We start from the raw sequence: 27,674 nt of genomic DNA on the forward strand, positions 1-27,674 counted from the left end.
CTGGGAGATGACAGGAAAGTTTGAAAGGAGCAATCCAATAGCAGTGGGGAAAGATTCTTTGCTGGAAATGAGAAGTTTTCTAATGCTCTGCTGGACTTTCTGGGGTCACCTTTCTCAAGAGCACATCCTGGACATTGAGAGTACAAGACAGACTGGGACAGAGGCTGTGCACTTCTCTCCAGAGGCAGGTGTCCAGGCTGCCCTGCGGGAGACTGATGAGCGTGGCAGCTCCAGGTTAGCCAACACTAGCCCTTGCCAGAGCGCCACCAGGACAGGCTGGCTGGGAGCAGGAGGGCAACACCTGCAGCTTTCCTTGGACTGCCAGCAAATGGCTCTGAGCTCATACTTCAAACACACCACACCTGCCTACAACTGCTGCCTTAGCAAATGTGTGCTGTAGCCAGGCAGCGTTGGCATGCCTGAGCCAGCACAGAAGGAGATGAGGCAGGACCTATGACAGGTTGGATCGTTGTCCTTGTCTGAGTGGGAGCATGTTCCCATGGGAGCAGGGTGGCTCCCATGGCTGCCTGGTTTGAAGGTGACCAGAAGCTCTCCCCGCTGCTCCTCTGCCACCACCCCAAGATCACTCTGGTACTTCACTAGTGTACAGACAGCATTACAGTCCAATTGATAAGGTGTCTGGCCACCAGATAAAAGGTTTCATGAAATAGGCTGGGTGCAGGCTTTTACTCACACGTCAGAGCGCAGGGCTCTGTAGGACTGTATTGGGTTGGAGTCAGCTTCTCTCAGCAATGTTGGCATATTGTCTCACAACTGGTTCCTGCACAGCAGCAGGAGGAAGACACTCAGCTTTCGCCAGTGCTGCTTTTCTGAAAATGAGCTCTAATTAACGTAAGAGCAGATAAATGCACTCTGAGCAAAGCAAAATGCAAGGTTTGTGCTGTGCCAAGAAGTGGCTGTGTAGGTCCTGTATGTGCACTAGCTTTGCACAACATTCAGGTGGTGAAAAAGCCAGCAGAGCTCCAGATTGTGCCCTCAGCAAGCTGCTGGATGGGGGTGGCTGGGGGCTGTTACCCGCTGTGTCACAATGAGCACTTGAATTAAGGATTTGCACAAGTACAGCAGTACCCCGTGCTGCTTCCATTATGCCCTATAACCTATCCACTGTAATACAAGAACATAAACCATTTTATGATTAATGAATGCCCACTGAATTCTCTCCATACAAGGAGAGAAGACTGTTTTCTGACTTCATGTCTGAAAGTCCTAACTGTACCGACCGGTCAGGATCTCAGAATCACAGAATCATAGAATCACAGAATCACAGAATCATTAAGGTTGGAAAAGACCTGTAAGATCATCAAGTCCAACCATCAACTAACCCCACCAAGCCCATTAAACCATGTCTCACAATGCCTCGTCCGCACGTTCCTCGAACACCTCCAGTGATGGTGACTCCACCACTTCCCTGGGCAGCTTATTCCAGTCTCTCACCACTCAGTCAGTAAAGAAATTTTTCCTAATATCCAGCCTAAACCTCCCCTGGCGCAACTTGAGGCCATTTCCTCTTGTCCTATCACTTGTCACTTGGGGGAAGAGGCCAACACCCACCTCTCTGCAACCTCCTTTCAGGCAGTTGTAGAGAGCGATGAGGTCTCCCCTCAGCCTCCTCTTCTCCACGCTGAACAACCCCAGTTCCCTCAGCTGCTCCTCATAAGGCTTGTGCTCCAGACCCCTCACCAGCTTCGTCACCCTTCTCTGGACACGCTCCAGCACCTCATTGTCCTTGTAGTGAGGGGCCCAAAACTGAACACAGGATTTGAGGTGTGGCCTCACCAGTGCCGAGTACAGGGGCACGATCCCCTCCCTACTCCTGCTGGCCACACTATTTCTGATAACAGGCCAGGATGCCGTTGGCCTTCTTGGCCACCTGGACACACTGCTAGCTCATATTCAGCCGGCTGTTGACCAACACCCCCAGGTCCTTTTCTGCTGGGGGACTTTCCAGCCACTCGTCCCCAAGCCTGTAGCGTTGCATGGGGTTGTTGTGACCAAAGTGCAGGACCTGGCACTTGGCCTTATTGAACCTCATACAATTGGCCTCGGCCCATCCATCCAGCCTGTCCAGATCCCCCTGCAGAGCCTTCCGACCCTCCAGCAGATCAACACTCCCTCCCAACTTGGTGTTGTCTGCAAACTTGCTGAGGGAGCACTCGATCCCCTCATCCAGATCATCGATAAATATATTAAACAAGACCGGCCCCAAAACTGAGCCCTGGGGGATTTCGCTTGTGACTGGCCGCCAACTGGATTTCGCTCCATTCACCACATTCTCAAGTACATTTAACATAAAATTGGAAGATTAATTGGGAAAGCAAACTATTTGTGCTTTCCTTGTGAAGATTAAGTCAGTATGAACATTTGGATTTTTCCGTAGTGATTGATAGTATAAATACTAACATTTGAAGACAATATTTGAACTCTGTACTTCCAGTTCAACCTGTTGAAAGTTTAAGGATACTTGATCGCATGAACTCTTCCAGCTCTCACTCCATATATTGAAATTAACTGCTTGCTCAAAGTCCGCTATATGAAGTGAGTTAAAACTACATGAATTTTTTGAACAATTTTCTGCATGCTTGTTTGACAGCATATGGATCCTTTATGGTGCATTTTGCTGCCCCAAAGTGCAAAGAAGCACAGAATGAAGAGGCTATTAAAACTATTGTAAAGATCCTAGATTTCACTGGGTTTTGTTTGGGTTTTTTTGGGGTCTGGCTGATGGGATTCAGAAGCCTCTGGGAAGTGCCTAAACCCAGAGATGTTCTCCTAAACCCTAGGGTTCAGGGCACTGCAGGCAGCCCCAAGCATTACAGGTGCCCCATCTTATTTTTGAGATTCTCTGCATTGGCTTAGAAGTATGTGCAAGTTCAGCCTACTCCAGCTTCTGTGTGACGGTAACCACTGCTGTGAAGAGTCTGAGCCTCCACATCTATTGCAATTGTGCTATTTATTTCCCTACAGGCCTTTTCAGAGTAGTACTGAACAGTTCCAGGTGCTTCTGCAGGCATGCCAATCTTCTGGCACCTTACAGTTTAAACATGCCACCATAATCTTTCTCTCTATGCCAGCAGCCTGGCTCTATCCTGACTCATGTACAGCCCACCCTTCCTCTTCCAGTTCTCCCATCTCTGAAGGTTCCCCAAGGTCATGCCCCCCTCCCCATCAAGGGTGTGGATCTGTGCCTTTGTACATGAGGCAGGCAGTACTGCAGAAACAGCTACATGGAGTCTGGGACTTCAGGTTCCTGCCCCGCAGCATGAATTTGGGTTCTCGCATCCTTCCCACACACCCATCCCTGCTACCAACTTTTGTACATTCGTTCCTCTCCTGCTGCTTACCATGTGACTCACACAGGCATATTGTGTATTGGCATCTCTCCCACTACCGCTGCTGGCTTCTTTCTACTGCTCGACTCTACCTCTGCTCCAGGACCATCTGTCAAGCAAACCAACCCTGTTATCAGCTGGAGGATGGGTCTCAGCTAGGAGCTACAAGCCTTCTGTCCCTGAAGTTTGTCTCCTCCTGAGTAGCACCACCATGGCAGGGACTGCCCTGCAGTGCCCCAGTGGGTTTCATCTTCCCATTTCTCTTAAGTCTGCTTCAGAGCAGCCATGCTCATCTCAAGAGACACCACCCCCCCACGCCCCCCCCAAGCTCAGCTCTCCTTGTGCTATGCATGTCTCCTCCCACTCTGCCCAGGGAACAGCAACTGGCACTTCATGCTTCGGATGCGCTGGTCTCTGAAGGCTTGTGCTAGATCAGCTTTGCCTTTATCATGAGGCAAACCAGGCCTTTGACCAACTCTCTGATCATACAGTACCAAAACAAAACAGGCCGTCTTTTAACGGTAAAGGGTTGTCTTTGGTGGTGCTGGTGGTGGTGGTGGTTCAAGATGACTCCGGACTATACACCCACAAGTAATACATGTATAGAGCTAGGGGCGGAGATGTGCCAACTTAGAATGTTGTCGCTCACCTCTGTTTTTAAACCTCCTCCAGCATATAAAACCGTCCAGGCTTCAGCACACACTGTGTGCTTGCCAAGTACCCGTCCCTGCGGGGTGGGCAGGGCTGCATCCCACGGCCTCACAGCGCAACGAGCCCCTTCCAAAAAGGTTGCCCCAAGAGCCACTCTGGAAAACTTCACTCAGTTTGGAAAGCAACTCAGTTACTAAAATGTATATAACTTTTAAAATATAGCATTTTATTTGTGGCAGACAGTTTTCCTGAAATTATAGAAAACAGTACTTCTCCTTTTAAAAAAAAAAGGATTGGATCTTCTTACAGCATCGGTCTCCAGAAAAGCAGAAGACTACATCAGACTGTGCAACACAGTTACACCAGCTCGTACCAGAGGAGAAACCTGTCTGGACAGCTCATTATGTGAATGAGACAGAGAAAATCCAGCTGGGGACTGACTGCCAGTTTCAGGTGGGGGTATGACGAGGCAGAAGCCGCTAGATGGTCATGCAAGGTTACGGCGTGCAAGCCTTCATCTCTGGGCAGCAAGAGCCCCGAGCCCCAAGGGACAGCAGGGGATCACCAGTGACACCCGCAGAGCCATTACCCCCTGCCCAGCTCCTCCCAGTTCCAGGGGAGCTCAGCCCCATGGGTCGGGGGACAGACACCCTCTCCCGAGCACCTCACAGACCCAGGGGTCAGTGCCACGGGCACAGGAGATGACACAGGGTGCAGGGGAAGAAGATTCTGGGATTACACAAGGCTTATTGCAGGATCCCCAAATTTGGGGAAATGCAAGGATCAAGGTGATTTGGGGAGAACAAAGATGGGAAAACAGAGGGATAAGGGGATAAAAAGTGGCCCATTTTGTGTAAACAGGCGGCTGGTGGCCAAGGGCAGATGCTGGTCTGGCCGTGCCTGTGCCTCATGAGCACAGTTTGTCCTCTCTGCTCACCAAACACCATTTCTAACTCTGCCTGGGGTGAGGGCTCTCTCTTCAGTGTGGGTGCCAGCATCTGTGGTGTGTGCAGATCTGCATCTGAGTGGGGCTGCTACCAGCAAGGAGGTGAAGTGGTTTGGGAGCCTAGGCACTCTCTGGCTGGCCGGCCTGTCTCTTGAGGGGGGCCTGTAGCCTCTGGGGGCTCCTGTGTCCTGGTGCCAGAAACTGGGGAGACTGGCGCCCAGGGGCAGGTATTGGGCAGACAGCCTCTGACCCCAGTTGCTGGAGGGACCCAGACTGCAGATATGTATGTCTGTGCGTAGGTCTGTCTGCGTTGCTCTGTGTGTCCCTTCTGGATCAGAATCAGCACAAACAAAAATTGAGTGAGACCACACATGACATGTTCTTAGCCTCTGAGTCTTCTGGCACAAATGCAGTCAGTCACTGACAAAGCAGTTTCAAAGCAAGTGACTCCCAAATAAATAATGCCATGGGCCTGATGGAAAGAGAGCTTTGTCAGGAGCTCAAGCTGGGGAGGCCTGGCCAGGCGCACTGATCGTTCTGCCAGAAGCGCATTTCATCTAAGGAACTGCTCACTTGTAAATTACCCCAGAAGCAATCTCAGTGGGCAAAGAGGAAAAAATTAATGGCTGTTTTTCCAGATATTTTTTATTTAGTGAAGTGCCACTGAAGTTGCAAAATCCTTCCTGAAAAAGGGAATACAATCCAATGGGGTTCCCCGTCCCTGAGCTGTGAGAGCTGTCTGGCAGCAGCTCTGGAAAAAAGACAGGCAGAGAGATTGGTGAAGAAACCTCCTTCCTTGTCAAACAATGGTGCAGAAGATGCTCCCATGGTTGTGGCAGCCCCCATCCACCCTGGTGGTTATGCTGGAAACTCTCTGACCACCAGCCACTGTACAGGACCCGGGGCACCTCCTTCAATGTGAGGCCATGCTGGGGGGTTGATCAGCATGCACTCCATATCAAACCTGGGAAAATGAGAGATACCCCACATGTGGCGGTGAGCGGGGTGGAACAGAGCTTCCAGAGCAGCCTTAGAAATATTCCCTTGAGGTTCACCCTTCAAGGAGGAAAGGGGCAGAGCAGTGTTAGCAGGTGCACAATGCTCACCACGCATTGCTCACTGTTCCAAAACCCAAGTGGGACAGAAATGGTTGGAAAACTGAGACAGAACATCTTGCTTTACTGCAAAAACTACTTTCTGTGATTTCACAGCCAACAATTCCTAGTGACTGCAAGTTCTGGGGGATGGGGAAACAGCTTGCAGAAGGACAGTCAATGCTGGGACCTCCCAAGAATTGCTTAAAGGGGCCCAGATTTGAAAAGCCAATGAAGGAGTTTTTGGGCTAAGGGCACTGGAGGAGGTGCTGAGAGTCCTCCCTAGTGCTCTTGACTTCCATGCTGTGGGAGTCTGCAGAACCAGGTGAGAGAATTATCAACCTGGGACACCCCATGGCCTAACCTCCCTCCAGTAATGCAAGTCTTCCAGTTTCACTGTGTCCTCTCCCACACCCTGGACCAAGATTTGTAACCCAGAGGGAAGAGTCAAGGTCAAATTTCTATCTAAAAAGAATAATCCACTGAATGCCCAGGCCTTGTATGGGTGATGGGGCTCTAGCTTTCCCTCCTCAGGTGGCTGCTACAGGGTCCTGGTCTAGAGTGACCTGTTTTGAACAAGGTCTATAATGATGAAAGTCACTGAGATCTGGGTGACAGCCAGCAGCTAAGGAAAGCATTGCAACACCCATTAGAGGTCTGCAGCTACAGTCGTACCTCTGAAAACCACCAGAAGGCACATTCTCAGACTGGCACAAAGACCAGGGCAGCTAAATCACACCTGGGAAAATCAAGCACTCCAAGATCCATTTTCCCATTCGCCATTCGTGTTACTCTGGCAGCAAAAGCCTGGAGGTGGAATCTGGTGCCTGAAGCCACCCTCCTCCTCGCCAGCACAGAAGCACAATGCAGACAGGGGGTGGCTCTGGCAGTTCCTCCTTCCTCCGACTCTCTCAGCCCAGGCTACAAACACCCCGGGGCTGTCTGTGCTGCAGGGACAGCACTGCAGTATGCAAACACAACAGCCAGGCTTCGAAGGCAGCTCAGAGACATTGTGAGGACCCACACTGGCCTGTCAAGGAATAATCCAAGCCCCTCACTCGGCTTTAGAGGTATCCCATGAGGAACCTCCTGGCTCTGCTTGATCTGCAGTCCTCATCTGCAGTGGTTCACCACGCACGTGGGGCTGGTGCTGTGGCTCAACAGGTTAGGGAAGCTGGGAAGAGGAACTACAAAGCAGAGCCCTCCAGTGCTCCCCTAACACAGGAGCACAACAGTGGCTCTAAGCTCACAACTGCACTCCATGGTGCCAGGGACCTCACCTTTTCTTGAAGGTGAGAAGCACATTGTTTTGGATGATGCAATCCTCTGCATTTGACATTGGTCACAAAATATATTTTCTGTCTCACCTCTGTCCCCGGCCACAGGGACGGACAAATCAGTGCCCCCTCAGCTCTTCGCAAGTCACACCTTCATTTCCGCTGCCTGGAGCACCTGAAGGCCACACCTGTGGTTGCTGGTGATGTCATTCTCAGCAATGACGCCCTCTCCCTTGGAGACGATGCCATGGCTGTTGTTCTCATAGATGCTGTTGCTGTGCAGCTCCACCTAGCACTCGGCCTCAACCAGCATGATTCCCCGGCTGTTGCAGGAAATGCTGTTTTTTGCAATGCGTGTCAGCTGGCTGCTCTGCAGCACCCCCACCCTGCCATTGCAGTTGGCGTGAATTACATTGGCGATGATGTTGCGTGCTTTGCTGCTCTTGATGTGCAACTCAGCAGCTGCCAACCAAAATGAAGAGCTATCAGTTAAGAGATTGCAGCCTCAGTCGTGATGACCACAAATATATTTCTATTTCTAAAAGCTACTCAGTTTCTTCTATCACAATATGACTTTCTGACTGTGAGCTTAAGGACAAAAACCCACACACACTCAGGTCTCGGCCCACCATTTCTCCAGGGTGCTTCTGGCCTGGTGGCAGCTAAGGAAGACCCTGGCAGACCCCAGTGCTGGTGGGTGAGGACAACACACCGTTCTGCATGCCATCACTTCTCCTGGAGCCCAGGAAGAGGCCCGGGCCCCGAGCACACCTCCGTTGTGGTTGATGCTGTTCAACTCTACCAGCACCACGCTGATAGGACGCCAGGCAGCCGTGTACTCCACTGTCAGGGTCGCCAACACCCTCCCTCTCCTCCTGGAAGCTCTCGCTACCCCCCTGGCCAGGAGAGTAGTCACCAGCGTTGTCCTTGTGGCAGAACACTGCCAACCCATAGATGCTGTTGTGGCTGATCTGGTTGTTGATGAGGTGTGGGAGGCTGGAGGACATCATCCACACACCGCAGCCCTTTTTGCCTGCAATGTGGGGCAGCATAGCCCACTGACTCACCAGTGTTTGGAGACCCCACAGCCCTGCCCCAAAGCGGCTGGTAGTCCACGTGTGGTGCAGGTGGGATAGAGGTGATCCTCCTCTTTGAGCACGCATGAAGGCTAACCCTACATGTCAGGGGCTTACAGCGATCCTTTGGCCCTGACTTGGTCCCACTGGGACAACTCGAATCTGTGAGCTCAGTGCCCTCATCTCCCCACCTCCACCCTCTCCTGGCACTGTCCGTGCTCTGACCCCAGCTCAAGTCCCCTGGTTTAACTCATGCAACCAGGAGGTAAACCCCCACCGCCCTGGGGCTCTGGCAGGACCGCCAGGCACAGCCCCGTCCACCAGCTCCATTGGCAGGTGCCTTCCCTGCAGACAGACAGCCACAGTGCTGGAAGCCCATGTGCCACCAGCACCTGATCCTGGGATTAGGCATGCCCTGGTCTCTCCTCCTCCCGGACTGGGAGTCTCCGGGGCCAGGGAGCAAGCAGCTCTGGGGGCACTGAGCTGGGTTTCGCTGAGGCTCGGCCTCAGGTGTCCAGGTGTATTCTCCAGTGTCTAATGCAGGCTGAGCTGCAGCTTCACTACCCCCAGGGTGGCTGGGCCCTATGACCACCGTCCTCCTTCCCTGGCCACTGCTGTTCCAGAAACCTCTGGGAACTCCCTACTTGTGTACCTTACCCTTGCTGTGAGGGGCTGACACTGGCCACCAGCACTAATGGCCACCACTGCCTCCAGCGTTACTAGCGGGACAGATGGGCAGACAGATGCACACAAAGCCATGCTACGTGATGGCCTGCATCCCGTCTCTGTCCTAAACAGGGCCAGAGCAGAGCATAGCCCCTCCAGGACTCGGACCCATGACCTGGCAGCGGTGGGCTCTCTGCAGCACTTGTCTCTCTGCAGCTGCTTTAAAACCCCTTTAAAAAAGCTATTTCCAGCTTCCTAAGAAAATCACCTAGGGAGTTTACCCCCTGTCAGATATTAGCCCAGTTGTTAGATTACAGACCCTGCCAGACTCCTCCCGCCCTGGGTTAGCTGGGTGCAGGACAGCAGCAGATGCGACTCCCCTCATCCCATGTGGACCACACGTTCTCTCCTGCAACCCTGTCCTGCATGAGGGTGACCCTGCAAGGCCGGCTTCCTTCTCAGGACTCGGAGGGACGTTCCTGCCCTCCGCTGGAGACAATGCGGTGGTCTCCTCCTCAGCGGGGAGAGGGCCCCTCATGAGCCACAGCCAGGCAGCACCGGCAGCACCCACGACCTCTGGAGTGCTTGTGCTGGACTGGGCCTGGTGCCATTCCCAGCCAAGCCTCCTGGGCACCCACCGCAGCTCCACAGTGCACCGGAGGTAGAGGGCAGCCCAGCAAGCCCAAGAGGACAGGGGGACGGGGGAGAAGGTGAGAATTGTTCTCCACCCAACCTGCTTCCTTACCATAGATGGCATTTCCTTCGATGAGGCCCTTCCTGCACTCACCCACCACCACGCCATCTGAGTAGTTGCAGGAGATAGATAAGATTGTTCCTGAGAATGGGGTTGCCCCCATAGCAGATGTCCGCCCTGCCCCACTAGTTCTCGCAGATGACATTCCCTAGGGCCAGGCAGGGAGGACAAGGTGACCACATGAGCCTCCTGCCCACAGAATAGCAAGGAGACCTAGCAAGCCAAAATGTAGCCCCACCAAAAAGCTTCCATCACCTGTGGCAGATCCCAAGCCTCAGAAGCTTCCCCATTCCCCCATTCCCCTGGCAATGGTCTCCCGCACAGGATACCGGCCATTAGTAGTTCCAGTAACCACCACCTCCCTCTCCTCTGAGGTGTAGAGCAGAGTGGAAAAACACTCAGAGATGCCACGACAGTAGGAAAACATCACTGACAGCTTTAGCTTATAAACTGTATGGCACAGGAGGGAAAAAATACAGCCCACGTGGCAGATTGCTCTGGAGCACAGTTCCATGTCTCAGCTGGGCCAGAGATGAAGGGCACAATAATTTGGAGGACATGCTGCAGAAAGACATGGTCCCTCTGTCAAGGGCAGAGATGCCAACTAGAACATGCAAACCAGGAGATTATTGCACCTAAAGTTACTGAAGAACCATAACAAGATATATTTTGCAAACAGACAGAGCTTAAAGAGAGAGACAAACTGGGCAGAACAATGCCATTTTCATTCCCATACCTGTGATTTGGCCTCTCCCGTTATCATTCACTGCTATTCCAGCAGCCAGTCCCTGGAAAATATGGTTCCCACGGAGGTAGGAGAAGAAAAGAAAGTTACCAGCAGCAATGTTGCCTGCTTGTGGTTAGCACCTATGTCAGTACAGTGGGCCTCTGCACAGGCACCAGGCTCCCTGGCTGGCTACCCATCATAGCCTGTTGCCTGTGCCCGGCAGTGAGAGCTGGGCATGGGGCAGCCGCACAGCGAAGTGCAGTGAGAGGGAAGAACAGTGGGGAAGGTACATGCAAAGCAGAGCGGAGCTACTGACAGCCGAACCACTTTCAAGGAGGTGAAAGCACAAAATGGCCACAGAGAAACACACATCGCTAAGAGCATTCAAAGAGCAGGAAGTGCTCACAAACACCCAAACGGGCCACCAGGTCAGACCAGTTCTTGGTCTGGCCAGGGTTGCTGTCTCCAGGAGCGGCCAGCCACAGCTGCAACCACAGGGAACATACGGACAGAGAGAACCAAGTGTTGCCTCCTGCACCCTGGCCTCGCTGCCCCGCTGGCTGCCTGCATCCACAGTTACCCCCACCCTTGAGATGGACTTTCCTTCTCCTCAGGATTAAACTCGCTCCTCTGCAAACCACCCTGCACACTTGGCTCTCCCAGCACCACGCAGCATCACGCAGCACACCCCACAGGAGGCAGGCCACCCACCAGCAGCTGCTGCCGTGTCCGTACCCCCATGGGCAGCATGGAGCAAAGGGCTCCAAGCTGCAGACCCCTGTGCCCCTGTGGGAAAGTGCAGGAGATGCACCACGTTGTGGCTGGAGCCCAGCTAGGTGGACATCACAGAGGAGTCTGTGAGGGCTGTAGCCCATTTCCCCCATCCTCCCCAACCTGGGGAGGAGGCAAGAGGCTTCATCAGCCATGGGACTGCTATTCCCAGAGGAGCCCCGAAGCCAGCATGCAGGCAGTGATCGTGGTTGATGGTGGGGAACATTAAACGGTGGCGGGAGCAGAGGCAGCACCGTGCTGGGAACAGTGGCCTGGAGAGCACGCGTGGGCCCTGTGGCGCCCGAGTAGAGGCATCGCGCGCTGTCCCCTGGCCTCCCACCTAACACCTGTCAGGAAGACCAAAGCCCAGGAGCCCTGAGCCAACACCAGCTCCTCCTCCGCAATGTGACCTCGAATCTCTGGCTTGCTGCTGAGGTCCAGGGTGCAAGGGCAATCAAGTTGATCACGAAGAAAAAACACCAACCGAGTGCAGTGCCTGGCACCAACTCTGCCCCAGCATCCACCCAAGGAGCACTCACTGGAGACGGCTCCACTCTCCCTAGTCTGTGAAGGGAGAGGAGGAGCTTCTACAGCAGCAAGCCAGGGTGGGAAAGCAGCACCTGTGACTTGTGATCACCAACAATGCGTGATTACCAGTGCTGGCAGGGGGTGGAGGGGTGGGAGCAGTGCATCATGCTGCTGATCTGCTCCCAAACTCAAGTGCAGGCAGAGCAGGGGCCACCCCACCTCACCAAGCAGTGAGTGCCTCTGCTGCCCTTGTCTGCCCTGGCATGGCTGCCCCTCTACTCACAGATGCCTGCTTGGGGATAGTGGCTGCAGCTGCCTGCTTGGGCAGGGCTGCTCGGTCCGACAGCTGAGGGAAGCCCCCAATGCCCTGCCAGAACAATGCAGCTAATCAGTGGTGCTCAGAGAATAGAAAGCTTCTTGTGGGCTGCAGGGCCTCGTATGACACACACTCCGCCCTCTAGAAAGAGGGACCAGGTGGGAAGAGCACACAAGATGCCTGTACTTGAAATCTACACTTGCACCAACAGCTGCAGGGTAAGGAGGAAGAGAAGTGGTGAACCCATTCCAGAGGCAATCCCCCAGAAACACAAGGCAGGGTCTCTCAGCTGCCCAAGTCCCACTGCTGTGGGGCAGTGCCCTCTAGTGCTGCTCTCACTAGCTTAGGGGAGCAGGCAGTAACCTTGCACCACCAAGCACCATCACGCTCAGCACCTCCCAGCCTCAGCACAGCGGGGGATACAGTCTTACCCAAACAGCCTTTTCGCTGCTGCAGAGGGTACCTCTGATTGGAAGATGTACATGCCCAAGGGCCTGTATCATGCTCAAGAATGGTACCCGGCACCCATGTCACTGGCACACTTCTCAGAAGGACACCCCCCTGCTTTCTCCATGGAGTTCCTTGCAACGTCCCACCGAAACCTGCCCCCCAGCCAGGCAGCTGCAGGCAGCGACACAGGGTGGAGCTGGGCTTGCAGCTCTTGGGGATGGGCAAAACATTGTTGTGTTTCCAGATGTGGAAAAGGCACCCAGCAAAGGGCAATACTCCTACCATAAACCTCCCCCTTCTGCCAGCCCTGCCTGCCGGCAGCTGCAGACACCATCCTGTCATGAGACCCAGCTGTGCCGACAGCCCCTGTTGAGCCGTGTGTACGGAAAGGTTAAAAGATGGAATTTTGGTCCATGGATGGATGCTGGATGAGAAGTAGACAGCTGAGAAAACCAGTCAGCACAAGAAAACAGATGTTTTATTGTCTAGTGTTTGAAATGCTGACCATAGGAGGCTGAGCAATACAGGGGGAGGACAGGGAGGACGTGCAGTGGTGGAAGAATACAAAGTACAGTTCATAATTTTGCTTGCTGTATAACATCCTGCTATCGGCTTGAGCATAGCTGATACATGACTGCTGGATTATGGTAATATGCTGCGTGTACAAAGCCTACGAACCAACAGACAGGATGGCTATGGCACATGCAGCATGTCTGACCCGCGGGCACATGCGCCATAGGCTCCCTATGTTGAGAGTCAGCAACCAAGGCGTGTTTCAGCACCCGCTGGTCACGTGTGTCGAAACCCGTTCCTCTGCAAATGTATAAATACTGGGATTTCCCAAAGAGCAGTGGGCCGGTGTACAGCGAGGTCACTGTTGCCTCCGTGGGGACGCCCACGTAAAGCTGGCACCTACCGACTGCTGGCCTGAGCGCACGGCGCAAGACCGCACGAGAATGTACGGACGGGCCATCTTCCTCATGGTCCTTGGGTCGGTAAGACAATTGCTTTGCAAGATACTCTTAGTGTAATGCATGTCTGTAGTTAATAAAATGCTTGGGGTTTTTTATTTTTCCTTGTAGTCTGTGTACGTTTGTTCACCTTTCTCGGGAATCCTCAAAACCACCCTAAAACAAGCCCCATGCTCAACACAGCTGCATGTGGCACCACTAGGACAGCATGGGTGCATGCAGCCTCAGCCAGCGCCAGAGCCCGCCTCGAGCCAGGGCAGCCAGAAGACAGCACAGAGCAGCACACACAAGCGGAGCAGGTGGCTAGTCAGGAGAAAAAAGGTGTGTTCCCACTGAGCTTCCTCCCTGCCTCCCCATCATCTCCTATGTGCCAGCAAGCACAGACGGTCATATGTCAGTCACAAGGTGCAAGCTGGGGTTGCAAACAATATTGCGAGAAAGTATGGAGGGAAGGATATCTAGTGAATCTCTCCATCCCACAGCATGTTTCCTCTGCATCGCTGGGCCCTGCCATTACAATATGGCTTTTCTCAGAAATCAATACCTCTCTGAGAGAGCACTTTCATAATCCCTTGTTGGAAAGCCCAGCCCTGATCTCTGGGTTTTCAGGGCTCGTACGTCTGGTGCAGACTTCTTCTCTCCAGATCCCAACCTAGACTAAGTGCCTCAGTAACCCGTTCTTAAGTGTCTATACAGGCAGTCTGTCTAAACCTCACCAGCTCTGCACACAGACCCTGAACCTGAAAGAAGTCGCTTTCATTAGGTCTGCAGGACTTGAGGCTGAAGCACTGTTAATTATCAACACTTCCAGCATGAATACTGATATCCTCGCTATGGGGCTGATCCAGGGCAACCATTTTCTTCCCTTTGTGCCCTACTCTGCTTTATAGCACGGTGGTGAGTTGTCACATGCAACATGTCACATGAGTTGTGCAGCAAGCAGATAGAGGGAAGTCACAGAAAGGCACTAGTGCACCGTGGTCCTATTTCTGCTCTATGGTGGGGACAGAAAAAAAGAAAAGTGTGCACAGTGGGAGGAATAATTCTTAACAGACGAAGGAGGGGAGAGAGAGACGTCAGTCCTAGCTAACATGCCTCACAGCAGGGTTTCCATTATACAAAATATGCATGCCAGCTTCTTTATTCCCATAGATCTGATTGCTATGGATGATGCCTTTTCCATTGCCAACGACAACAATGCCTGAGTGAAGACCACTGTGTATCTTATGGCACTACAGTTTTATTTTTGCATGTATAGAAAGAATAAAAGCAAAAGGAAGGAAAGTCACTCATAAAACTGAGCAAGAAGAGACAGCAATCACAAAGAAAAGCAACAGCCCCCGACCCGGCTGGGGAAAAGGGCAGAAGGGTAATTAATCCAGCTGCCAAGAAATCGCTCTCAAATGGTCAAGGCAGACTTAACTTTTACCTTTCTTAAGGGTTCTAGTACACAGTGCCAAATTTCCCCCCTCTCATGCCTGCAGCCTCTTCTTCCTCCAGCCGCTCTTGCTGCCATCTCCAAGGACTGCCCTGGACCTGGTGATGCTTCATTCCCCATAGCCCATCTGACACTGGGCAGGGCTGGTGGGGCTGCAAGTCCAACACGTCCCCACGGCCACCAAGAGGAAAAGACCCTCAGTGGCACCCCAAAGGAGCTGGAGGCAGGAGTCCAAGCAGGGGGCTTGACGTTACAGCATGGTGCCTTTTCCCAAGCTGCTAGACAGCGCTTTGCACAGACTGAGTGACTGCTGTCAACAGCCACATGGCTGCTTGTCTCCATGACAGGGGCCAGCATCTCTCATGAGGACAGGAGTACGCTGGGACCCTCTGAGCAGGACAGCAGTCCCAGCGTGGTATCTCGCAGACTGGCAGGGTAGGAATCGCCAAGTCATGCAAAGCAACAAACAGCAGCTCAAAGCTGCAACCGAGGCCAGACAAGGCCCCCCTGGCTTTGTGGCTGAGCTGCCACCTCCTCCTCCACAGGGCCACAGCTTTGCCTGACCCATCTCCTGTGCCAAGGTCACACGGAGAGCTTGATGCAGCCACAGGGTCGCTTGGATGGTAGTTTGTATCTACCTCTGCCTCCACCCACACAGGGAGGCCCCGGTTACTTCAAGGATGACTACAGATACAGTCTTCAGTAAACAGGGACAAGGTTGCCCACTGCACAGCTGGAGACACTACCAATTCAAAGGAAAAGACTTGCCACTGGAGAGCAGCCTGCTGCTCCCCTCCTGCCTGAGGCTGAGCAGAGAGCTGAGATCCTCCACCAACTCCCAGGGTAGACAACATGATTCCCAGTGTGGGAGAAACAATTTACAGTACAATGCCGATTTACTATCTTGCTTGCACAAGTTCACTCATTACACAGGGGTGTTTATTTGATCGGGGAACATCACCCTCCCCTCTATGCGCAGCAATTTTAAGACACTTACCATCAAATAAAGCAGGAGACCATGCATGTACCATCAGGCAGCACTTTGCTGTGCCTTGCCCTTGGGGTTAGCTGTAGCCTAATTCATCAACAAAATCCTAAGAAATAGGCTGAAGGGCAAAGCTAACAGAAAGGTCTGTTTTCTATACCGGGAGATGGATCTCTGCTGCCCTTCGGAAAGAAACAGCACTTGAGAGAAAGAGTGCACTGCTCTCCAGTACGGCTTGTACCAGAACAAGGGGGTTGGCTCCCTTACGAATGTCCACTCTGGCCTCACAGTTTGAATGGATGTTGTTGTCTGCAATCAGACCTCCTGCTGACAGGCACAGGAATATCCCCGATGCTTTGCAATGGTGGATGTCATTCCTTAGCATGGTAACCTGCAGGGAAGAGGAGAAGCACCTGAGGTTGTAGTTAGAAGGATGAGGAAGAGGACATGACGAAAGGGTATAGCTCTCCCTTCTGCAACCTCTGTGCATCTACAACCTCTCTGCCTCTGCCACGACCTGGGGTGTACCAGACACACAGGCCCGCTAAAAGGAAGATCAGTGCATGCGGCCAAGTGCAATGGTTAAGCCTGTTGGGCATTACCCACTGGCATGGGTCTGCTTGCAGATGGGGACCCACAGTGCTTGGTGCTCCACAGCCAGAGCAAAGACACCCGCTTGGCCTGACACGTCCCTCCGCTTGACAAAGCCCATGTTCAGGTGTGCCTAATGGCTGCATTGCACTTGCACACTGTCAGCAACAGTGAGAGACCATTCCCTGTCCCATCTCCACACCACTCATGGTGCAACAGACCTGCCCCCTCCCCGCTCGGGCAGTCCCCATTTGCATTGGCATACTCTCCATACACAGTTGGCAACAGGCTGCCTCCTGACTCTCTGCTGCACAGAGCTGCTCAGAGGTGACACATCAAATGCCGCGGAGCCTCCCATGAGTCTCCCATGATGCTGACTGGGCCAGTGCACTATAGCACACATGCTCAGCATGCAACCTGTCCATCCCCTTGCACCTTCAGAGCAAAGATTTAGGGGCAGAAATGGCCCAGCCAGCAAACTGAAATCACTGACACCACTCAAAACAACCTAGTTTCCTCTAAGCAAATAAGTAGTTAAATATTTACACAGCAACAATCTTTAATATTTTCCAGCCAAACAAAATCACGTCTTAAATCCATGTCTTACAAGTGCTAAGAAATAATCTACAAATTGCCTTTGCATATCCCATTCCAATGAGCAACACAGATCAGAAAGTAATTAAATTATACTTCCTTTTTTTTTTCTCATTTCAGAAAGGTGCTTCATTCAATCTCTTGACTAAACGTGGAGCTCAGCAGGGCTTGACAGCCGCCTGTCTCCATCAGTCATGCTTGGCTGCCCCAGGAGGGAGATATAGGAGGTGAGAAACGCAGGCACCCACTCCAGCTGCGTCCCATGCACCAGACCCTGGTCCAGCCTTGCCCTGCACCAGAGAGTCCTGGCTGTGCAAGGACACCGAGCCCTTGCCAGCTCCACCATGCTTTCACTTCGCATTGCACCTTGCCCCTGTCTCACAGCCAAGCATTTCACTGTCTCCCATTGCCTGATGCTCTGACACCCACCTGTTGACAAGAGCCTCTGGGCTAATTCCTAGCTGAGCTAATTCTCACTGAGAGCAGCAGCTGGGCTGGCAGCATCTCCCTCCCATTTGCTACCAGTTAAAACCAGCCTGTTGAGCAAACTGGAAGCAAACCAAGGGGAATAAAACGAAAGTCCTGGACCTGCATTTGTTGCTACCCTAACTCGCATGAAAACAGCCCCCAAGCAGCTCAGAGGGGCTAAGCAGCACGGCGGAGCCGCGCGAGGTGGCTCTGCTCCCTCCTGCTGCCACTCTGTCTGTGGGCTAGACTTCAGGAGGGCACCTCTGGTACCGGTATCCCTTGGAAAGAAAGGAGCCGTCCTCCACTGCCAAGAAGCAAAGCATTTCTGCAGGGCACAGGCAAGAGCACTCTGCAGTCCTTCTGTGGGAACTGCAGATGGGAAGCTAGCAACATCACAGCAAAGCCCTTTCCCAGAACCGGGCGGAAAAACATACCTCTTCCCCTCCCTGCACAAAACTCTTATTTGCAGTCTTTTAAAATTATAGACTGAAAAATGGGCCCAAATCCTGGGCTACCTTGACCAAGTGGTGGGGATGGTCTTGCTCTGGGCAGGTGGCTGGAGAGGAGCCTCCTGAGCCGCCCTGACACCACCAGCACTGGGGATTTTAGCAGTGTGATTCTACTCCCAGTCCTCACCACCACCATCCTGTCTGAAGAGGAACATAGGCACAGAGTTGGAGAGCTCCTGGGAGGTGCAGGGTTAGATGATGCTGTGCTGACGGAAAACCTCAGTTCAGCCTCCAGCACATGTCCCTGGCCAAAATCCCTCCTTACACCCCACCTCTGCCTGCGCCAGGCACCCACCCCTGAAGGCTCTCCTGAAGCAGCCAGGACTGGCTATGGTGAGGGGCAAGACCAGGGGTTGACACCGCAGTTCCCAAGTCCCTGCATTTGTGGTATGGGCTGTGCTGGGAGCAGCAAAGGTGATGATAACCAGCAGCACTTCTACAGTGAGAGTGTTTAATTTACAGGTAGAGTGGGCCTGACTACACAACCCCAACATACCACCAATTTAACACCTCCCATTGCAATTACAATATTACTGCATGCAGAAAGCAGGTGGCTGCAAGTGACCTGCCTTTCATTTGCACTGGTTAACCCAAGCTATGCATAGGAAAGTTGCTGGTGGAGCAGGAGGGAGAGGGAAAAGGGCTCGCAGCTGTCTTCACAGCACTTTACTGTTTTGTGTGCAGCGCACTGCGTAGGTCAGATCCCTGAAGATGCTTCCTTGCAGTTTTGCTTGCCCTCATGAATAAATGAGTATTCCTCCCTTCCCGTCCCTGAAAAGGCACTGTTGGATGATGCAGCCTTGCAGAGAGTTGGTCAAAGACTGGGCCTCCTTGTCCTGCTGCAGAGATTTGAGCTTAAGGTCCCTCTGAAGGGCGTGCAGTCTATTGCTTTGAAGCCTGCTGTGCGTAGTGTCAGCAAGCATGTGACTCGGGCTACGGGCTTGGTAGGGCAGTTTATGCACAGCCTGAGCATTCTCTTCATCATCGCTGTGTAAGTCACTGTCACTGGAATTTGAGTTAAGGGCCGGGTACTCCTCCTCCTTTGCTGCCCACTGGTTCTGTCCGATTTCAGTGTCCTCCTGGGCTAAGCCAAGCAGGGCTTGAGCACCCATAGCAGAGAGGACGCTGCTTTGTTCTTCCCCTACGACAATCTCGCATGTTCTCATTGGTCCCACCAGCGATTCTCACCAGTCATCCTGCTTGGCCACTGGGCAGCCAGCTCTGTCGGGCTCCCTCATGTACGCTACACAGGACTTGGTTAGCACGGCCAGGTGCTTGCAGGCCCAGTTACGGTCAGAGCTTGGGCAGCCCTCCACAGTTACAGAAGCATTCTCACTGCCGGTGAAGTCACAGTTCTCCAGGATGCAGAGGATCACGCTGTGCAGGTGGATGCTGGACTGGCTGAAGGTGCAGAACATGTCCCTGGTGCGTGAATCTGCAACTTTCGAAGTTGCAACTGTCGAACTGGACACAGCCTGAGGTTGTCTGGAGAGTAAGCACAAGGTGAGATCATTGCACAAAGCAAGAAAAAGCAGTCCCGGATGTATCATGAAATCCTTCCACAGCAAACAAGCTCACGCTCACAAACACAATATGCATTCAGGTGTCACGCATGCAACAAGCTCACACAGGCACAGATGCAGTGCTGCAAGCTGAGTTAGCAAGTAGCTTGCAACAAGTGACACCTACTGACTTCCTTCCCTGATGGCAACGTTTCCTTAACTTCCCTGCCAAGACACAGCTTTGCAGTCTCAGCAAGGCCCAGCAGTCACGCACGGGAGCAGACAGGGCCTAGGTGTGCCATGATCACTAAACCTTAGCAACGCTCCCTACACAGAAGAGTTTGCAACCTTCAGAGACATGTATTTGCCAGCTGGCATCGTTAATGGACTCAGGGGTTTACCGGTGAAGCAGCAGGTAAGACGACATCAAACATTGCCTGGTTGACCTGGAGAGCTACAATTCTCCCTGGAGCTGTTAGTGTACTTGGTGGAAGGATGCTGTACCCACGATGTATCAAGCGCAAAGCAAAACAGGTAAAAATATGTGCCATACTGCTGCACAGGCATTATGTTGTGACACTGCAGTAGAAGAGACACCATCAATTCCTTGTTCCCTGGCTGTGGCTTCCCATGTGACTTGCTGGTACTGGCAGAATTGTGAGCCATCGCTACCATGGTCTTCCTCCCTGGCTAGGCAATCCACATAGCAATTCATGGGTGCTGGCAAACGACCAGGATGATTGTGCATGACCAAATATCTCTGTACTGCACAGGCAAGGCAAGTCTCTGCTTATCTGCAGAAAAGGCCAACAGAAATGCAACCAGGTACAGAAGGGCCAGGTCAAAAAGGCTGAAAAGTGTGCTTGGAATTTCACCGTGCTCCTAATTCGACTAGAAATCTCCTAAATTGTTATTTTCTCTTCCCAGGTTATCCCTCAATTGCCTAGTGTACCACATTAAAAGCAAACAGATCAACAGCTTGTGCCAGGTAAGCTGGGGCAATTTTACAGAGATTTCTGGAGTTTGAAGCGAACACACTGTCCTAACATTTGTTTTCAGCCTTGAGCACTCTCAGAAGTGGTCATACTGCAAACAGGATTTGAAATGCATTTCTTTCTTTGTATCTAAAAACAACCACACAGAATCTCTTCAGACTGCTAGCCTGCTCCAGACTGAGTTGTACTTTCTCTTTTTTTAATTAAAAAAAGCTAATTATAAGGGACACAATCAAATCAGCTTCTGAGAGGCTGCTTGTGAAAGCCCTTCTGAAATTGCAACTTGCAGGGTTTTAATGACTGCAAGTAGGACTGGCGCAAGTTTGCTTTTTTAATTTGTTTTTCATTGACAGATTTGGGAGGAAATGCTCTCGTTCCACCAACAGCAGCTGACGGGCTGTACCATCACCCCGCTGCACGTGGAGACCAGAGCGACAGCCTGAAAGGCGAAATGCAGCCATGCTGACCAGCCAAATGCAGAAGACATCGCTAAGCGAGACACTGTGCATCTGCTTCAGCAACCCAGCACGTGGCCACAGACAAACAGGGACTTTCTCAGCAGATTCGCAACTCAGTTTTCCCACTGCATGCCAGTGCATTATCTTTCTCTTGGGGACTCTCAGACTGATTAAGTTAAATATGTCACATAATAAAATGGTGAAAAGGAAATGAAAGCGTAAATTATAACTAACGATAGGCTGAGTCATCATGAGGAAGGCCTTATTTTCAGAGGCACAGCCCAGGGGCACAGCACTCGCACTGGGTACATCCTACTCTAGACCTGTCAGAGGTTGTCCATGGGGACCAAAGTGTTGTCAGGGCAGACCATGGCAGTGGGGCTGGGCCTGTGATCCCATGTTCTGGCTTAGGTCTGGAGAACACCCTGGGCATCCTGGCCAAGGGCTCTCAGCCCAGTCTGGGGGCAGAGTGCACATCAGCAGCAACTGTTTTTTCAGGTAGCAGGGCTGGTACAGGGCGCACCGTGGGGAGTGCCAGCTCCCGGGTGTGCCTCTTGCACATCCAGCCTGTCCGGTCGCTCATGCCTCACCATGTGGACAGTGGGAAAGGTGGCTGGTGAGACGGGGAAAATCACTGAACAAAGGAAAACACCTGCCAGCCTGGGAGCTGCTAGCCAGGAACATCCTTGAGAAGCAGATGCATCTCTGAGGTGCAGCCGGGTACTGAGAAACCAGTGACATCCTAAGATACCACTAGTAAGTGCAAAAAACAAGGGACTGTAATGGCAACTTATCATCTGGAAAAGTGACCACAGTCTAGAAAAATAAAATTGCTCTGAAAGAACAACAATATCATCATCTATTTGCTGTTCCAAGTGAAAAATGGAAATTAACAGCATCTATCGGTTGCTCAAAGTGGTGGTGTGCTACACCCTCTTAAAACAGACTAAATGTTTATTCAAAATGGAGCCCCTCTCTCTGAGAATGTCCTGTCCTGCACGTACTTTTCCATCCGCAGGAACCTACTATGAGGTATCAGACCCTGGCGAGGGATGCCTGGCTGACGCCAGACTGTGACACGGAGTGTTTTTGATGTGATACTCTGTTACCTCGCTGGTCCCCCTTTGGTCCCACTTTTGGGGTTGGTTTGGCTTGCCCTCCTGCCTCTGGGGCGGTTGGGTGCCCCTTGGGATGGTCTGACTCGGGCCCCCACTCTGAGTGAGTGACAGTGCTTTGGTTCAGGCATCACCAACAACCAGCCCTGACTGAAGTCAGCCCTGCGGTACAAACAGTGAGAACAGTGCCAGGCCAGGTCTTCTCAGGGACTAAGGAGTCTAGGCCAGGTCTTATCAAGAAGTAACAGGGCCAGCCTGAGCTAGGACTAGACAAAACTAAAACTGCTACAGCTGTGCACCTGCACAAACACCAGGGCGGGTGGGGGAGCGTTGACGATGAATCCATCACTTTACGCTATAAATATCTGTAGCCCCCCAAGCCCATTGAGCTCTCCTGTACAGTGGCAGGATGCATGGCAGGGATCTCCCTTGAGCAGGGACACCTTTCAAGGTTACTCCTGGAGGCTGAGAGACCTCTTACCTGGCATCTGATATCTACAAGGAGGTAAGCAACATTTTACATTAGGCCTAAAGGTGTATTGTATGCTAGCGGCATTTTTATACATATATCCAGCTGTAGCTTAATTATTAGAAGAGTAGTAAGTAGTATTTGACCACCATCTAAATTATTGTTTAAATCATTTAAATAATTGCTAAATCAGTGTTTCATTACCATTCAATTATTGCTTAATCACCTTTTAATTACCATTTAATTATTCAATCATTGATTATCGTTTAAACATTAATAAAACCCTTTTAGTTTACCCCACAACAATGACCTCTCTTAATAATTCACCTGCAACAGATGGTTTGGCCCCTTCTGAAATCTGCCTAATTCTCTTGATACCTGTACTATATATCCATATAAGTAATGTATCATAAGCATATCTGCTGTTGTATTGGTGGTAAGTTTCCAGTAAGCTGTAATAATATATACCTACTTGGTTGTTGCTGTAATATCGGTTGTTGCTATATGATTGATTGTTTCTATTACTGATTGCTGCCATACTATTGATTGATACTGTATTATTGATTGCTGATAGTAATTTGTAATAGCCTGATATATATAAATATATATGTATTTTCTTCATTAATCAAAGGCAGACTTCAGTTGCGATTTGCGTGGCATTTGTGATGATCTGTAATAAAGTAGAGACTGATTCAGAGGACAAAGGCCCCGAGCCCCCGTGCATTAGGGAGTCTCACAAACCCTCAGTCGCACTCTCCAGAGGGCCGCAGACCAGGGAACGCCCTTGGCCATGACACCTCGGCAGCCTCACCATCCCCATTGCGCCCACTCCGCCAAGCCTCACCTTGTAGACCACCGAGGTGAAGTGGGCCAGCATGAAGACCATGTTGCATAGGCAGGCGGTGGGACAGTGCTGGTTGATGCTCGCTAGCAGTGCCACATCATCCAGTTTGTCCTGCCGCATGACGTCCATGGGCACCTTCAGCAGCACCTCACCCTGCTCCTCGTGCATGCCAGGCAGCAGCACAAGGCAGTCATAGGGGCTGGCGGCAGCCAGGGTGGTCTGGAGGCTGCCGAACTCACCCCCTGTGCTGATGCAGAGCTGGCGCCAGCCCTTCCTCCTCCAGAAGAGGGAGAGGCAGTTGGAGGACTCCAGGTCCTGCATGTTTTTGGTCCTGGTTTTGGAGGCCAGGTAGTGCTGTTTGAAGCCCTCTCTCCAGGACCGCAGCTCCACGCTGGGCTGGTTGGGCCTGTTGGGGTGTCTATGCTCAAGGCAGCCCAGACAGAGCTGCCGCCAGTGCGTTTTGTCCAGGCTGAGGATAAGCTTGTACCAGGCCCTGCAGACCAAGCTGCAGCGGCCCAGGTCAGGGAGGTGCAGGTAGGATAAGATGAACTGCCACAGCTCCACTGGCAGGCCACCAGCCTCCATCAGCACCTGCAAAGGATAGGACACAGAGTCAGTGGTGAGCCTGGAGAGCTTGTGGGGTACAGAGGGGAAGGCAAGGCTCAGCCAGGGCAGGGACCCTGTGTTGACAGGGACATGCAGGTCTCCGCCAGACCTACCTCTCCGGGGACAGAGCTGTACGGAAGCAGGACCAGAGTAGCAGGCTGGCATGCCTCCGGCAGAGACATGGGCTCTGACCAAGTGGGGTTCAGCACTCATCCTATGGTGTGCTCCCTCCACCATTGCCCCCAGGCCTCCCTCCTTCCCTCCCTCTCCTGCCAGCCCTGCTCACAGGCCAGCAATGCCCAAACAAGCTGTTCCAAGGTCTCTGCTCTTTCGGGGCAGTTAAAACTTTATTGCTTAACCCTGGGACTCAAAGAGTGTGCACAAACAAGCACATCTGTCTGGCCCGGCAGGCCGTGGCATTGTGTCCCCAGCCACCATTTCCCCCTACCACACTCTGTCAGTCCTCGCCAGCTGCCTCAGCAGGCATGACACTTTCCTCCAGTGCTGCACCAAGACCACTGGGCAAGGTATTGGCAGGCGGGGAGCCAATGGCCCTGCCCTCCTGGCCCCAGCAGGATTTTCCCACACTCAGAGAGGCAGAAGGAGTGGGTGGCTGCATGCACTGAGCGCAGCAGCAGAGGCGTGCTGCCAGGATGGCAGGCTGCAGTGCAGCTCCGGACAAATCACAACTGGCAGCCAGGAAGGGCGAAGGTGAGGCCAAAACCTTCCAGGAGAGCATGTCTCTTGACAGAGCCGAAGGCAACTGCTCAGCAGTACACGGGCCTCTTTTGAGGGGCCAGCAGAGGGTACCAGCCTCTGCCTCCACCTCCCTGGGGGAGCTGTCTGCCAGCTCCCAGCGTGCGGCATGAAGCAAGGCCCAGGGAGCAAGGGGCTGTCGAGGAGGGACAGGCACAAGGCTGCATGCACCTCTGGTGAAAGGCTCCCGACTGGGAGCATACGCTGCACAACGCAGACTTGCCACAAGTTCGGCTATGTCATGCTCTGGGGAGGGGGTTGCGCAGCCTGCGGGACCTGTCCAGCTGCTGCTGGTGACAGGGGGGCTCGCAGGACCATGCTGTGGGGGAGGGCTGCCAGTCCCCAACCCCAGCCTGGTGGTCCTGTCTGAGATGCAGGGCTTATTAGGTTTGAAGCTTTCTCCAGAGGCCAAGTTCATCCTGTGGCCAAGTGCCCGGGACACCAGCGGGACCCTCCAAGCAGAAGAGGGATCAAGAAGAAAAAAGCATTCCTGACTGCTGGCAATGCAGTGCCAGCAAAGCGGGCATGGCTCATAACAGACCACGACACCTGATCCCACCCTGGCATGAGGTCACTGCTGCTGAGGGTGTGCAAGACCATGGCCGTCTGCTCCAGCTTGTGCCATCACCTGCCCAGTGTTATTCCCCATGTCCCACCCTGAGAAATAGTGGCTGCTGATGGCACGATGCCCCTCCTGATCCCAGGACTTCAGCCCCCACTTCCCATGATGGCCCCCTACCTGAAGCACGCACCAGTGGGCAAGCCTCCCAATGCCCTATGTGCTTGACAACCTCCCACCAGTCTCCACAAAGCACTGGACAAGCGGCTTCACTAAACGGGGAGGTACCTCACAAAATTTACCACTTGGTATTTGAGAGTGGAAGTGTTATTATCAGTGACCAGAAAAAACAATAATGCAAAACATGGAGCTCCACCATCCATTAGCACTCCCCCTGAAGCAGCCCACTTCGTGCACATTATGCAGCACGCAGCAGCCAGAGATCAGCGCTCCCGTGCAGTAGGAGCCCTACAAACACAAGAAAGTGTGCACATCCATGGGGTGGCTTCAGATCAGCTGAGTGCCTGGGACAGTCTTTGCTGGCAGGAGCAGCTCTGACAGTGCACCAGGCAGTTCTGGCTTTGCCCCTGCCTATGCCTGCCTCTGCCAGGTCATGCCCACTCATGTATCGGGAAACGTGCTCAAGTGAGGACTGTGATTACCCTCTAATGCCAGAGTTCATCTCACATATGATGCTATTAAAAACAATCGGGAACCAGGCTCCCTTCTCTCACGGATGCATGCTGGCATGGCAGGCAAGCACTTAGTGCTTTGAACGATACTCTTCAACCAAACACGGGGAATTTTACTTCTTGCAGACAGCTCGACTTACAGCTATCCTGCAACTATCAGGAGGTAATCTGTTCAAGAAAGCAGGCTTGCCTTGAAACTAAGTTTCAAGTTTGTCCTAGGGTGCTACGCAATGCCTGGGTACCCAGTGGGGAATCTCCCACTTTAACTTTACTGGAAGAAATACAAATTTGCTGCCACACTCTCACAGCAGCACTCCATGCAGTCCTCTGGGAAGGAAGGTCTTGTGACAGCAGTGCCACATCTCTCATGACTACGGTCTGTGGCGCTCAACAGCTCTGAGCCTCTCCCCTGGCATGATATCCCCAGCTTGGGCATCGTGATGCCATGGAAACCAGGCACCAAGACTGGAAGAGGGAGAGTTTTGAGCAGAACTTGGAGGGGGAAGACAGTCTCACACCCTTTCAAGCAGGCAAACAGCTCAGCATGTTCTCTTTGCTGTTCCTCTCCCTTTTGCAGGCTTATCATTATGGGTTAAGTTGTAATAAGCCTTACCATTAAACTTTGTGATAGCAATACAAATACTAAAATAAAAATAAGCTATTAACTACTCAACTACTAAAATTAATCAAACCCCACAATAAAAAAACAATAAAACTATGCACTGTCAGTGCTTTGTATCTTCCAGCACCTCCCCAGCGAGAGGCGATACCGACATCAAGCCCAGCCAAAAAAAGACAATGCCGCCTTTCTCAAAGGACACTGAGGAGGCCTCACTGACGGCTTCACAGCAGCCTTGCAGCCGTCGGGGACCAAGCGCCGAAGTCCCCAAGAGCCTCGAAGGTGCCCCAGCGCCCGCAGGCAGCCTAGGATCACCCAGGTGTTCTCCTGACGACGTTCCGCCCTGGAAAAATGCCTGCGGTCCTCTGCTCAGGACCACCCCCTCCGAGACGCAGTACCTGATCCTAAAGCAGCTTCCTGCGAACCGACGAACGGGGCCGAGGGGTCGGCACAAAGCCGGGGCAGTGCGAGCAGCCGGGAATCTAGAGAAAGAAGAAACCGGGGCAGAAGTTCTGCCGAGCCTCCCGCCGGCGGTGGACGCCCTCCCTCCGCCCACCCGCCGCGCACGGCGGCTTTTCCCTGGCGCTCTCCCCGAGAGCTCCGCGGCTCCCGCAGCGGGGGGGAGCCCCGCCCAGGGCGGCAGAGGCGCTCCCGCCGCCCCCCCCGCCAAGCTGCGGGCAGAGCCCGGCCCCGCCGCGCCCTGCCCCGCCGGACCTGGCGGCGCTCAGGGCTGGCGCTCCCAGGCTGGGCTGCGGCCCCGGCCCGGCGCCCTGACGGTGGGGCGCGCGGGACACGCGGGGCGCGGACCGAAACGAGACGCTGCAGCTTCTCCCGAAGCGGCCGCCGAGACATCGGGCAGCGGAGGCGGGAGAAGGCGCTCGAGCCCCGCGGCAGAGC

The 27,674-nt window shown here is 52.9% G+C and overlaps 1 protein-coding gene across 1 annotated transcript; it reads right to left on the bottom strand.

The window, feature by feature from the left end:
- Positions 1–5,746: 5,746 nt before the first annotated feature.
- On the bottom strand, positions 5,747–27,197 carry FBXO10 (F-box protein 10). The gene is given in 15 exon segments (XM_059834053.1): positions 5,747–5,858; positions 7,322–7,400; positions 7,403–7,780; positions 8,090–8,175; positions 8,177–8,351; positions 9,806–9,872; positions 9,874–9,962; positions 10,551–10,622; positions 14,674–14,809; positions 16,242–16,391; positions 18,828–19,576; positions 19,579–19,605; positions 19,608–19,647; positions 23,546–24,136; positions 27,176–27,197. Coding segments are annotated over 14 exon segments (2,745 nt in total). The 5' UTR covers positions 24,131–24,136; positions 27,176–27,197.
- Positions 27,198–27,674: the final 477 nt, after the last annotated feature.

This window comes from Gavia stellata, chromosome Z (genome assembly GCF_030936135.1).
Source record: "Gavia stellata isolate bGavSte3 chromosome Z, bGavSte3.hap2, whole genome shotgun sequence".
Taxonomy (NCBI): Eukaryota; Metazoa; Chordata; class Aves; order Gaviiformes; family Gaviidae; genus Gavia; species Gavia stellata.